General features: G+C 33.3%; 1 protein-coding gene across 16 annotated transcripts; it reads left to right on the top strand.

The window, feature by feature from the left end:
• LOC107633453 lies at nt 2,506-7,379 on the top strand. 16 transcript variants are annotated; one of them, XR_002362744.1, is made up of 12 exons: nt 2,659-2,800; nt 2,876-2,961; nt 3,070-3,123; nt 3,720-3,901; nt 4,056-4,147; nt 4,240-4,614; nt 4,775-4,840; nt 4,922-4,990; nt 5,242-5,715; nt 5,979-6,100; nt 6,442-6,568; nt 6,707-7,379. XR_002362744.1 is itself a non-coding variant. In XM_021123534.1 (11 exons), exons 1-6 carry the CDS (start codon nt 2,514-2,516, stop codon nt 4,777-4,779), a joined length of 711 nt encoding a protein of 236 aa, XP_020979193.1. In that variant the 5' UTR covers nt 2,506-2,513; the 3' UTR covers nt 4,780-4,840; nt 4,922-4,990; nt 5,242-5,715; nt 5,979-6,100; nt 6,442-6,568; nt 6,707-7,379. The 16 variants fall into 16 exon arrangements, 9 of the variants coding, with proteins under 9 accessions (XP_020979193.1, XP_020979197.1, XP_020979198.1 ...); XM_021123534.1 differs by lacking the exon at nt 3,720-3,901 and having other exon boundaries at nt 2,506-2,800; nt 2,889-2,961; nt 4,415-4,614; XM_021123538.1 differs by lacking the exon at nt 3,720-3,901 and having other exon boundaries at nt 2,506-2,800; nt 2,889-2,961; nt 4,415-4,614; nt 5,242-5,703.

Consider the following 15,168-nt stretch of genomic DNA (forward strand, 5'->3'; position numbering starts at 1 on the left):
TTAATTTCTTAGATCTAGATCTACTTCTTCTCTTGCTTCAATTTTCCTTTTGCTTTATGAATTCTTATGTAGATCTCTATTTCTCTTTCAATGCAATTTATGATTTCCATATCTTTTCATATTGCTTTGATTTTCTATTATGGATCTATTGCCTTTGTAGTTAGATCTTTCTTTAATTCTTGCAATTCATGTTGTTTACCATTATTGCCTTCTATGTGTTTGTTGAAATGCCTCTTTTAGTTATGAGTTAGATTTTGTTCCTCTTGGCCTAGGTAGAGTAATTGGTGACTCTTGAGTTATCAAACTCCTTTGTTGATTGATAATTAGAAGTTGCTAATTAACTTGAATGCCACTAAAGCTAGTCTTTCATCATGATTAGGCTAGGACTTGTGGAATCAACTTAATTCATCCACTTGACTTTCCTTCATAGTTAGAGGTTAACTAAGTGGGAGCAATGGACAATTGTTGTCACAATTGAGGGGGATAATGAGGATAGGACTTCTAGTTCTCATACCTTGCCAAGAGCTTTGTTAGTTGTTAGTTTATTTCCTTTGCCATTTATATTTCTTGTCTATTACCTCAAAAAACTCCAAACATACTTCATAACCAATAACAAGAACACTTTATTGCAACTCCTAGGGAGAACGACCTGAGGTTTGAATACTTTGGTTATTTTTATAGGGTTTGTTACTTGTGACAACCAAATATTTGATTGAATGAATTGTTTGTTAGTTTAGAACTATGCTTTCAACAAGATTTCATTTGTGAAATTTTTTACTATAAAAAAATCTATTCATCAGACAGCAGCAGCAGCAAAATTGACGATTATGTGCAAGGTGGCGACATCGGATGCTCCAGGTGGTGGCAACGACGATGTGCTTCCGGCGGTCACGACGGTGACAGCTTCGACGGCGAGAGAGAGAGAGTGTGTGTGTGTGTGTGTGTGTAATCGCCAAAGTGAGGGAGAAGGGTTTCGCATTTGAATTTTATCTCGAATTTACCGGCAGATTAATCTGCCAGTAAGTTACCAAAACGATACATTTCACTTAACCGTTATACCGGCAGAATATACCCACGGAAAATCTGACGGTAAATTTGGCGCGAGTGAGTTACGTTTTTGCGCCAACAATTACCGTCAGCTTTAGCGACAAAAAAGCTGTTCCGACAGTAATCTTTTTCTGGGGATGAATTTCGCCTCCTTTCCGTCAGAAAATCCGACGCTAAATCCACCAATAAAGGTTGTCGCTAAATCCGATGGTACTCGGTATTTTTCTTGTAGTGTCTATTGCAAATTTTTCTCTAACCAATTCATTTTTTATTTTAAAAAATCAATACATACAAATGTTATAAAATTTATCTATATAAACAAAATTTTAAAATTTTAAAATTTTAAAATTTTTTATGTACTCTTTTTGAGTTAATTCAAATGTGTTGGTTTTTAAGAAAATAATGTGCTGGTTGTAAATGGATAGCTTCAAATCACTAGTTTTAGATTAGTCAAAAGATACAATTCACGTCAAAAAATCATGAATAATCAAATTAGACAAAATTAAAAAATAAATAGTGAACTATCAAGTATTTTCTCTCTCCCTACTATTTTGATGCTATTATTTTGTTAGAATTTAGTGATTTTTTTAAGGTGAATTGTATCTTGCCTACTAATTTAAAACTAATGATTGAAAACGCCTATTTAAAATCAGTACATTATTTTTTCTAAAAATCAGCCCATTATTCTCTCCCATTATTTGAAACCGCCAAAAATTCAATACAAACAAACATGACAAAGTTATTAATTTAAAATTTAAAATTTAGATGAGATATAAATTAATTAAAATTGATCTAAATGCTTACAAATACTAATATCTCATTTATAGTGTAAACAAATTAATTATGAATATATCTCTTTTATACTGTAAAACGAAATATATTGAGTACGTCAATTTCCATGTATCACGGGTGCACCTTTTTTGTTTGTTTAAAATTTATGTCTTATTTCGTTTACAGTCTAAATGAGATATATTCATAATTAATTCATTTACACGATAAATGAGATAAATAATAGGACACAAAAATATAAATTGTGTTTAAATTATCTATACCAATAAATAAAACATTTATAAAATGTATATTGGTTTTGTGACATCTTATTACATTTTGTTATTTCATTTTCCTTCTATATTATTGTGTAACAAAATTACCATAAATCAAAACACTACTAGAAAATTAGTTATTACAGACAAATATTTCCGACGAATTTTATCCCACTGAAATACAAACAAAATTTTAGAGGAATTTTTTTGTCGAAAAACAAAAAAAATAGATTAGCATAAATTACAGACGGAAAAAAAATCCGTCTATAATTCTATCAAAAAAATTAAATTTTTTTCGTAAAAAATAGTTACAGACGAAAAATCCGTCTGTAATTAAATAAATAAAACGCTATATTTTATTAAATTATTACAAAATCCGTCTGTAATTTAAATTATTCCGTCGAAAGAGGTGAAAATAAGGGTATGAAAATCACGTTCTCCTTGACGGCGTCTTCATTTTACAAAATACCCCATCCTTCATCGACGCCGCTTCTCACCGATTCGCTTCTAATCCTTCATCATCGGCGCCTTTCGCCCCTTCACCGCCGTTCCCGAAGCTCCATCACACCCCTTCCCCAATCTCTCTCTTTCAGTTTCAATGCCGATGAATTTCGCTACCTTCTCCACGCCGTTTTCTGTCGTTGCTCGTTAAAGCTCGTCAGCGTCGTCGCCGCCGCTGCTACCTCTTCTTCTCGTCGCCGTTGGTTCAGGTAGGTTCCGTCGTTCCTTCAGATTACATTGATTTTCTTGCAATTGTATTTGTTCTGTTCTCAAAACAAATTTAGGGTTTTATTACAGTGACAGATATGGCAAGCTTTCTGTGAACGAACTCCCTTCATTCTTCTCTTCTTTGTTTCTTCCCTATGACTGTGTAACCCTTTCTAGTCTCTGCCATTTTTTTTCTATTGAATTGAAATTTTGGATTGAACTAACCAGTGTATTAATCCTTGGTTTATATATTCCAATGATTTGGTTGTAGCTTCTCCTATGGAGGATTACTTTTTATACATTGATGATCAAAAATCCTGATAAGGTTAGAATTTTGTTCAAATTACTTTTCTACTTTATCTCCAAAGAAAGAAACTAAAGGAGAAGAGAAAGTTCTATTACATGCTAGCTTTTATGGTGTAGATATAACTAATGTCAGCATAGATGATTCTTATAAGAGACTGACAGATGGGGATAGGAATCCTCCAAAACCCAAAATGCAGATAACTAAAGGAGAAGAGAAAATCCCAACTAGTGATATATTTCAAATTAGGAACTCCACAAAGATTTATTTATCTCCTGACTGCTGACGTAGATCTGAAACAGTAGTTATGCTTTTTACCGAACAAAAATCATATGTTAAAAGGATTATCTGGTTCTGATTAGAATGCCTTGGGTAATCATAAAATAATGTAGGTCTTGGGTACACTTTTGATATGAATTATAGAGCTTCACCTTGTATTTGGCTTGCTGACTCTCAAGCTACATTTATTTTCTTGAAATTCCTTTTAGACGTTTATAGCATTATATTTATTTATTTATTAAGGTTTCGTTACAAACAGGGTGTTATTGTTTAATCACTATTTAAAAGGTTATTATGCAATATACATTTAAATGTCTTCCTTTTTTCGCTGGACCTAGTGCATGCTTTGAACAAACTGCCTTATTCTAAGCTTTCTTCGAAGTCTGTTGGAGTCAAGGATGGGGTTGTTTTCTCAACTTACATTAGCCTCATAGCATCCTCTGATAAGGGTCAATCTCGTCTCAAACAACTTGTGCAGTGGTGTGGGCCAAAGTTTGATGGTCTTATAATATTCGATGAGGTTGGAAGATAATTGAATTATTTTCTTCCAAGTGAAAACTGTCAATTTTGTTGTTCGATTTCATATGATATTTGGTAGTGATGAGTATTTCTTGTAGTATTTTTTTTTGTTTGGTGTAACTTTCTGTTGCTAAGAGTGATCTGTTTAATTATAGTGTCACAAAGCGAAAAACCTGATGCCGGAAGCTAAAGGTGGTATGCAGCCAACACAAACTGGCAAAGCAGTGCTTGATATGCCGGAAGCTTGGTATTTTCTTCAATTTCAACACTCAAGAGCATCAGCTATAAGCACATTAATTGTGAAGCCTTACTGATCTTCTGTTGCTTGTTTATTGACAGCTACTAAGTTGGTGCCTATGGATTTTACTAAGTTGGTAAATTAATTTGGTATAAGAAAATATGCATGCGCTTTTCAGTCAAATAATGAGCCTTTCAACCTTTAAATCCTTATGGTTATTTGTTAACATTCTCTTAAAATGCTGATTCTCTTATGCATTCTTGTTGTTCTGTCAAGCAAGGCATCTGAAGCGGTTGAGTATCATTATGTGAATGCAAGTGATCTCAACTTGTTGGAGGCACATGAAGCTGAAGCGTCCTTAGCTGGAAGGGGTGCCTACACTCTTATGGTGGGACTCACCCTTATTCAAACTGCTGCCGCTAATAATTCGTGCCAAGTAGGGCTGTGCTACTCATCCAAGAAGCATTGCAGAGAGGGTAGAACTCACATCCCACTATTTGAACTCATTTTTTAAAAGTTTTAGATGCCAAATTGGATAGTTCTATGCATAGATACTTCAATTTTGTTCAATTTCTTTCATGACTTGGAAAGCAGCAAAGAAATGATGTTGTCTTGTATGTGAATTACCATTCTCAGGTTAGAAGAACTAAAATTAGTGAGAGAATGAGGAAACTACAGGATCTCGTCCCTAACATGGACAAGGTAAGATATTTGACTTATTGCACGCACGTGCATTGTGGAGGCCATAACTGATCAATGTTCTGTTCTCTTTTCTCGTTTCAGCAAACAAACACGGCAGACATGTTGGACTTGGCTGTTGATTACGTCAAAGAACTTCAAAACCAAGTTGAGGTACTAACTCCCACATAAACAAATCAATTATCCCTTTACGTTACACTATGTTTATGTTTATGGACTATAATTATTTGCAGTCTAATCAAGTGCTGAAAAAAAATTATTTTTTAAGTAGAATCAACTTAGAATAAGTATAAGAAATTGAACTCATTAACTTAATATCTTGTCTTACTAGTGAAATTGTGTGATTAATAGAGAAACATTGCACATTTTATAGTTAATAATTGTTCATGTGTGTGTGTGTATAGACTCTTTCGGACAGTCAAGCCAAGTGTACGTGTGCACACAAGAAGCAGCAATAACGAGAAGAGAAGAGAAGAGAAGAGGGAAGGGATAGTGAGATATGAGATATGTGAGAGACACAATCTCTGTACAGATTTGTAATAATTTGGCCTAAACAACATCATCATAAGAGAGCACCTTTCTCTCTTATTACTACTAAGAGTTCACATTTGAGGCTCCAAATTTTATGATCATGATGATGATAATGCCACATAAGCAAAATCCAAAGGGAAATTTGTGTTTTGGGGGATTGAGATTACATGCATGATGATGCATCTTCATTATCGTGGGACCAATGAATGCAGGAACGTCAAGATCGGGTGTTCATTGGCATTGGCATGGCAAGCATGCATGCATGCATGGGGGGACCAACTTCGCATCACATGACATGGTTTCAATTTCTTGGTTCATCATACACTACTTAGCTTGTAATGAGAGAGGTTTTTTATTTTCTTATTTTTTTTTCTTTTCTAAGGAGAAAAAATATATAGATTGCTCTCCCTTTTCTATCGTCAACATATTAATATGTTTGAATCTAGGTTGACATATTTTAGATTATTATTATTATTGTTATAACTTAGTTTAATGTAATAATTATATTCCTAAATTTAGGAAATATTCTTTATGTGAGTTGTTATATTGGTTACATGCTTTATCATTTTTTCACTACTTGCTAAAGTTTCAAGTCTTTTTTCTTATGTAGATACCACCCTCCTCCTCCCTTCTTATGTGATGTGATGAGAGAATAAAGATTAATGTACCTCCAGATACCATGTTTGTTTATTGTTACTACTACTACTACTTCCTTGGAGTTTAATGGATAAGGTAATTTAATCTAATATTTAGGACATGTCTTGTAGCTTATTTCTCCTCATTAAACCAAATTTTGTTGCTTTATTCTAATTATTTGAATGTGTTCTTGTTTGACAATTGACTGAACAAAAATTGACAAGAAAGGAAGGTATAAGCTTTTCTTGTTTGAGGTTACTTGCTAAGATTAAAGCCTCGCTATCTTTCACTTGAAATTTCTGAAGGTTTTGATAAATTTTACCACCAATAGAAGCAGGAGGCTAATCTGATTCAATCTGCTCTTATTGTCAATTATCTCTGTTTCCATCTCAATGTGTTCCTGTCCTAAATAACATTGTTCATCTTTTGTTGTTTAGGAAGCTTGCAGACAAGATTGCAGCTTCTGGTTACTATGTGGTTGTTCGGGGCTTCTTTTATGGTGAACCCTATGATCCTCAGAATACTAATAGACCTTTAGGAGAGTGGCTAAAAGATCATGGAACGGTTAGTTCTTTTTAATGATTCAACATTATTTCTTTGTTCATAATTATTCAACATTATTTCCCCATGATCCAAACCACAAGCTGCAAATCCACCATATCCTCTCTCATCCTCTCCTCTTTCTCCAATGAAACCTCTCAGTTCCTGCTGCGATTCGATCCTCTGCTGATTGGAAGAACACTAGGAAGAACAAGAAGTGCAGAAGGAGGAACACTGAAAAAAGCAGCATAACATGTCACCATAAACATGCTGCTTCTTCTTCTTCTTCTTCTTTTCAGGATGTATGGTGTGGCCCTGGAATTGGATTCGCATCAGATCATGCTTCTGCTTCTGTGGATTGTGTGGTGGCAAGGAAGAATGCTTCTGTGGATTCTGTGCATTACATGTTCCAAATCTGCTATTGCTATTTGGCAGCGTCCATGATCTTTAAAAAGAACTAACCCTGAGAAATCTATGGAAGAGTTCCAAATTGTTGCAGGCAGATACTTGAAATTTAATCAAAAGTAACTGCAGTGGTAATAATTTCTTTTTGGTTCTTTTTTCTAATAACTGTAGTGTAGATCGGATACAGTAAGGTAGACATCCTCTGCTCAGAAAGTGAGAAGCAGCGAATAATTTTGATGGACCAAGAATCTCAAGAAGCAAGTATATTGCCATCATCACTAAGAAGTTCAAGAAAGAATGAAGCTATCCATATATTAGGATATTGAATCTTGATGAGTCCACTAGTAGTTATTTGTCATCTAATGTATTTAGATTGTATTATTGTATGGAAATAATTGCTTCTTATTATAAAGAAAGCGTTTTGTACTCACTGGTGTGTTTTTCTATTTATAACATCAATAAAAATTTGTATCTATTAAATTTATATTTATTTTGTATGAAAATAAGTTTATTTTGTAATTAGAAAAATAAAAAAAAAATTCTATTTTACTTTACTGACGGATTTATAGACGGATTTTCTGTCTGTAATTAAAGTGTAAGATGATTTTCCGAAGCTCAAATTACAGACGGAAAATCTGTCGGAAAATCCGTCTGTAATTACAGACGGAAAATCCGTCTGAAAATCCGTCTGTAATTACAGACGGAAAATCCGTCGAAAAGTTTTTCGCCTTTGGGAAATGGATAGAAAATTTACGGAGGGAAAATCCGTCGGTAACTGGTAAAAATCCATCTGTAATTTTCCGACGGGAAAAAAATCCGTCGGTAAATAATTTCCGACGGGGCTTTTACAGAGGGACAAAATCCGTCGGTAATTTCGTCGGTAACCAAAAATCCGTCTGTAATAAAGATTAAATCCGTCTGTAAATCTGTCTGTATTAATCAATTTTCTAGTTGTGAAATTTGAGACCTGACATGTAAAAATTGAAGTAACATGCATCCCCCCTCTATAGTCATTAGCTTAACTAACGTTTTTTTATTTTATCTTTTTATGTTATATAATAGAGTTAATAGTTAATATGGTTTCTGAAAGATATTTAGATTTCTATTTTTGTCCTCAAAAAAATAAATCAATCAAATTCGTCCTCGAAAGATAATGAATCTGGTCACCTTAGTCCTTCCGTTATTTTCCTTAATGATGGTGCTAATAGAAAATGTTGTGGCATGTTAAGTTATTTTTTTTCTTTATTGGTCAAAGCCTGGAACCAAAGCAGGCCCAAATCCGGAAAAACCAACCGTAACTACTACCCGACCTGGTTTTATATCCGAACTCCTTTACTGATAATCGTCTTCTCCTACTCCTTTATAGTGGAACACTGCGCGAATCCTCCTTCCTCTCTGGCAATGGCTTTGCCATCACGGCCTCGGTTATCGTCGGTTCTGTCGCTGCGGACACCTCTACTCTCGCTGCTGCCGCCCACGCCTCTGCTCCCGGTGTTGTTGCCGACCCTCTGCTGCCTCTGCTTCTGCAGTCGATGACTCCGCTACTGTAGCCGATGACGCCGGTGTGACTTCGAAGTTGACCCCCCGTCTCCGCTTCACTTCTGCGCGTTGTAATTCCTTCGAACCAGGCGCGTGATGAAGATGAAGGTGCAGCTGAATAACCATGGATGTTGTTCTTCCCTGAAATTCCATAACCACCGCAAGCACCGTCCTACTGGCCTTCATCACCACAGTGCTCAAGATTCCATTCTGATGCTTTTTCTTCCTATCACTGGATACCGTGCTGCACTTCGCGCCATTTATTTCGATGCTTGCTCTTTCCATCGTCGTTGGCTAGGCAGTTTTTTCGGATCTTTTAGAGATCTGCAACTCTTTCACTGGACTCCGTCAATTCCTTTTCCTTGTCCTCAAGAATGGCTTCTACCACTAGCACTTGTTCTGCAAGCTCGACAGCATCTTCGAAGCCTCATATGCCTTTGACACTTTTGATGACTACAACAAACTTGATGTACTTTACTACACTATGCTTAAAAAATATGCAAAAAAAATTTTTTTGTCTAAAGTCTTGGAATTTTACTATAAGATAAGGTCTGATGAATTAATAAGTATGATATATATAAGATGTTTAATAGAATGTCTCACAAAAAAATTTACTATAAAAAAAATGACAAAAGAACTAATCAAAAAAATGATAGAAAAATTACGTAATTAGATTTATTTTTTTTTTTAGAATTTGATTAATTTATTTTTTTGGAAATCTAAAATAGTGATCGAGATATTAACTCTTATATAATAATAATCGAAACGTTAAATCGCAAATAAAATAAAGCAAAATTGTTTTCTTGATTTTGACAGCATTGATCCATAAATGCCTCATCGTTGATTCGTTTCTATTATTATATATCTAGAACGAAGACAACTTTTAATTTGATATGTCAACGGAGTTGATCCCTAGATTGTCTATTTGCTATTAAACAAAAGAATGGAGAAAAAGCTGTATATATACAAAGCATAAACCTTGAGTGCCATTTGGTACATATAATTGTACATGAATATTAAATTAATGTATTACATACATAACTAATATGAATTGATTAAGTGATTAATTTATTTGTCTGTTTAAATAAATAAATAATTTTAAATTTTATTTTGTATATATAATGATATATATTTTAAATATTTGTGATATAAAAAGATTAAATATTATTTAAAAGTTATTAGTTTATTTTAATATATTTTTATTTTTGTTTTTTTTTAACTTAATAAAAGGTTATAAATATCTTTTTAATTATTGTAGTCATAGTATTGAGTGATTAGAAGTGTTAACGTACTTTTTTTTGTTTCATAAGAAAATTATGATGTGAACAAGTAAAGTTGAGTGAATCGGTTATCTTATTGCACAGAAAATTGAATACATATACAAGGTTGATGAGTTTCTTTAATTCAATTCTCAAATTATGATGTAGACAAGTTAGGTTGAGGGGTCATTTTTTTGTTGCAACAAGTAATTGGATAAAAAAATAGAATATTTCTCTTTGTATTCAATTTCAACCTATCTTTTTTATTTTTATTTCAATTTTAATTTATCTCTTATATTCAATTTCAATTTGTGTCTTGTTTATCCTTTTTTTTATCATTTGGTATCAGAACTCAAGTATTAGATTAATCCTTATTAATCTATGTCTTTTTTATCTAAAAAAAAAAATCAAGTGTCTCTCACGTCCTTCTTTATATTCTTGTCTTTTTTGTTTGTATTATTTTATTATTATCTTGTCGTTCTTATTATATTTAAAAAAAACATACATTGTAAAGAAAAAGAAAAAATACAAAAAAATTATCTTTTTTATAGTTGTCTTTTTTCATATATTATTTTTTCAGCTACAAGATTCGAGGACGAGTCTTTTTTAAAGAGGAGGAGAATGATACATGTTTCAAATATTCGTGATATGAAAAGATCAAATATTACTTAAAAGTTATTAGTTTATTTTGATATAGTTTAATTTTTATTTATTTAGTTACTAAATTGGACTTTATGTTGGTTTTAATTTTTTTTATTTTAACTTAATAAGAGGTTATTATAAATACCTTCTTAGCAATTGTTGTGATAGTATTGAGTGATTAGAGGTGCCAAAACACTTTTTTTAATTTCGTGATGAAATTATGGTGTGGACAAGTGAGGTTGAGTAAGACTCTCTTGTTACACGGGGAATTGAGTAGAAGGTTGAGGAGTTCTTTCGATTCAATTTTCAAACTATAATGTGGACAAATTAGGTTGGAGAATCTCCTTTTTTTATTGCATAAAAAAATTAGATAAAAAATAGAATAATTTTTTTTTATTCAATTTTAACCTATTTTTTTATTTTTATTTCAATTTTAATTTATTTAATTTCAATTCTTGTTTTCTTTATTTCTTTTTTTATCATGTATTAATTTACTAATTGATATTAAATTTTTAAATAAATTTTAGATTTATACTGAGTTAATCTTTATCATATGCTAAAAATATTATGATAAAAAAATTAATGTATGACGTTATGCATACATATAGAAAGTAAATGGTCATGAGGGCTCCATATTATACAATATCATGTATCATTTGCCAACCTTAGCTTCTTTCTTTCCTCGTTTTATATATGTAATATGTCTGATTATTTACGACATATACGATAGTATTATATTAACAAATTGTCATATTTAAACGTGATGCATGACACAAATCAGTATTAAATATTGTGGAGTTTGGTTGACTAAGATTATACTCTTTTAGGTCGTTTGTGTAGACTGAATCATATGCGTGTACGGTAGATCCGTATTAAGTTGGTTTAATTTTTTCGCTATAAGTCAGACAAAAATTAAAATATACGGATAAGAAGTATAGATAACATTTACATTTTCTTTTTGTTTTACTTATAGTTACCAAACATATACTCATATCCATAGCAGACGATATCTCTGTCTTGTCCGGAGAAAAAAAAAAGGAAAAAAGAGGGGGAGGGGTTAATATTGTATTATGTGTGTCATTTTTTCGAATTTCTTATATTAACTCGTTATTCCTTTAGTATATCATTTAATAGATAGGTAGTGAATTTTCAATTTTGTCACTTTCAAAAACATAATATACTCAATTCCATAATATAAACCTTTTATGTTTTAATTTATATCCTTTTATAAACTAAAAGGTTTAAAATATAGTATTATTTGTTATCAACGATTATAAGATACAAACTTGATTCAAATTCAACTCTTACAAGTCTCGCATTTTAAGAATAAAGCGTGAGACGGTTTTTATTTTCTTGAGCTAGTTTTTTATATTAAGTTAGGTCTATTTAATTTTGATTATAATATAGCATTAAAATTTATCTAATCTAATATTTAGGGGTGAGCACAGGTCGGTTTGGTTCGGATTCAAGGTACACTTAGAACCGAACCGATCAAAAAGTAATTGGTTCGGTTTGGTTTGAATTTGCGTTTTTTGTGCTTGTACTCGAACCAAACCAAACCGATTAAGAGTGGATTGGTTCGGTTCGGGTAGCGGGTACCCGATGACTTTGAAATTCATAAAAAAACTAAATTGGTAAATTTTTATCTTAAAAATTCAACAAATATAATAAACATGTAACATCAACAGAAATTATGCAAACATATTAAACACCAAATACATTAAAAACTAAACTCATCAAAATCCAAACATATTAATAGTGAATAATCTTGTCTAATGAAAATATAAAAGTGCAATAGAAATATTAGAAGTTAAATACAAAAGTCTATAGTGAATAATCTACCAAAACACATTAAAATCTAAATATTAGAAGCTAAATACAAAAGTGCAATAGAAATATTTGTCTAGTTTTCAAAGTCTTCACTCCATAATCTTTCACTCCATCAACCAAGCATATTCAAGAGTTTACTCCATGGTTGCGCCGTTAGTGAGATAGTATTAGGGTTATGATGGTTTTCAGTGGCTAAGAGAAGGGGGGTTGAATCTTAGCCCCTTTTTCGCTTATTAAAACTTGCTGGTCTTTGAAACAAATTCTGGAGACTTTTTTATTTTTGTCTCATACCCAGCCACGAGACTTTTTCTTTTTATCTCGTAACCCGGCACGAGATATTTTTCGGTTTTATCTCCTATGCAGCAGAAACAGAAATGGAGTAGAAGAAAGAGAGAGAATCACACCACGATATATCCTGGTTCAGCTGTCAAGTGCAATGCAGCCTACATCCAGTCTCCATCACAACAATGATGGAATTTGACTATAATCTTCATGATTACATACACCAATTCTCCCCTAGGAACTACCCTTCCTATCCGGAACAAGTCCAGAATCTAAACCCCAATCCTGAACTTGACTTGGTCACAGCCAAGCTTTCAACTGCTAAGTGCTAATCCAACTTGCAAGGGGCTTCCCACAGAATCATGAAACACAACACAGATGTACAAAGAAACTCTAAGGACATTCCCCACACTTAAACATTAGCTTGTCCTCATGCTTAGCTCAAGGAGATAAAATAAATGAGTAAGAAAAAGTAAGGCTCATGCAATGCAATGCAACCTATGTATGAATGCAACTATATGCTAAGATGATTCTGCCTGTCTGGTTGAAGACAAACAAGTTCTCCAAGACAAATATAAATCATATTCCACTAATTCAAATCATATAGTAAAGACAAGTAAACTTGTAAGAAGACAGCTCATGAAGGCAAGGAACATAGAATCAAGCATTGAACCCTCACTGATAGTATATGTGCATTCTAATCACTCAAGTGTATACGGTAATTCTCTCTAGTCTTCTCTAGTCATGCTTTCTAAACTTTGTTCTTCACCTAACCAATCAACAAGTATTTAATGTACTAATGCAAACATCATGAGGTCTTTTCAAGGTTGTAATGAGGCCAAGATAAAGGTGAGGGTATATATATATATATATATACGGTTAAGTGAACTATAAATTGAATCTTTGAATAGCCTAAGCTCTCACCTATACATACACTCTTTATACTTTTTAAAATCAGGCCTAGCTAACCAAAGTTCCCACTTTTGCATATTTCACATACTCATGCATCAACCTTCTTTTAATTTTTTTTATCACATATGCATTGATCTTTTATTAAACTTAGCATTTGGGGTAATTTTGTCCCCTTATTTATTTATTTATTTAATGAATATTTTTAGTTTTTTTTTTTTACATAACTTAATTAAAAGTAAAAGTAAACATAACTTATCAATGCACATGAATTTTTAATTTTTCTGGTTTCACATGAGTAGGTACCTAAATTCCTAATATTTTATCAAAGTAAAAACATAACATATTCCCTTATTAACCCATGTTCCCACAGTTTCCCCACACTTAATTGACACACAATCTCTATCTTAAGCTAACCAAAGATTCAATTGGGGTGATTACTTATTTTTCTGCTTAAGGCTAGTGATGTGGTAGAATATAGAACAAATGGGGATTTAAAAGGCTTAAAGTGGCTAACAAAGGTAAATGGAAGGGTAGGTTATTTGGGATAAGTGAGCTAATAATCAATTAATGGTCTCAATCATATGCAAGCATGTAAATACATTAAACATTGGACATATAGGATGGAACAAAGTAAAAATTACAATCATAGAGAAGAAAACACACAAGAACAAAATATTATGGTTAAATAGTGTAACCATGTAATTAGACTCAAAAATCTTACTGGGTTGTGTGTTCTTTAGCTATAATTCATGTTCCAATTTACAATCTTCAAACAAGTCTTAACACAAAGGTTTTGATTTAAATTAGTGAAATTTTTTAAAGATAGGGTCTTAAAAAGAAACTTATTATTTTTCAACCAAATAGAACATACATGCAGACACTTATTACTATGCAATCTATCCTATCCTAATAAAAGAAAAATAACTTATTGGTGTTAAGAAAAAGAAATTACCTCTGGAAGTCAGGTACTGACCGACCTCCCCACACTTAAAGCTTGGCACCGTCCTCGGTGCCATCAGTCAGGAATAAAGGGGGGCTGGTAGCAGCATCTCCACAGTCGGGGTCATCATGGCTCCCAGTGCTGGTAGGTAAGGTGGAGTCCGAAGTGTCTGGTTCTTCTTCAGGTGGGTGGTTGCCAACAATCAGCTCCTTGAGGTATGTAAATCGGCGCTTGTTACGGTGCTCCTTTCGCTTTGCCTACCGGCCAAGCCGGTTGATATGCGAAATTGTTACTCTGAGGTTGTAAAATTTGTTGTTCGTTCTCTCCCTGGCAATGGCGCCAATAACTGGTGCACAATACCATGGTCCACATATAACTTCACAACTTCGCACAACTAACCAGCAAGTGCACTGGGTCGTGCTCGGGAAGTCAGGTACTGACCGACCTCCCCACACTTAAAGCTTGGCACCGTCCTCGGTGCCATCAGTCAGGAATAAAGGGGGGCTGGTAGCAGCATCTCCACAGTCGGGGTCATCATGGCTCCCAGTGCTGGTAGGTAAGGTGGAGTCCGAAGTGTCTGGTTCTTCTTCAGGTGGGTGGTTGCCAACAATCAGCTCCTTGAGGTATGTAAATCGGCGCTTGTTACGGTGCTCCTTTCGCTTTGCCTACCGGCCAAGCCGGTTGATATGCGAAATTGTTACTCTGAGGTTGTAAAATTTGTTGTTCGTTCTCTCCCTGGCAATGGCGCCAATAACTGGTGCACAATACCATGGTCCAAACATAACTTCACAACTTCGCACAACTAACCAGCAAGT

Source organism: Arachis ipaensis, chromosome B01 (assembly GCF_000816755.2).
Source record: "Arachis ipaensis cultivar K30076 chromosome B01, Araip1.1, whole genome shotgun sequence".
Taxonomy (NCBI): domain Eukaryota; kingdom Viridiplantae; phylum Streptophyta; class Magnoliopsida; order Fabales; family Fabaceae; genus Arachis; species Arachis ipaensis.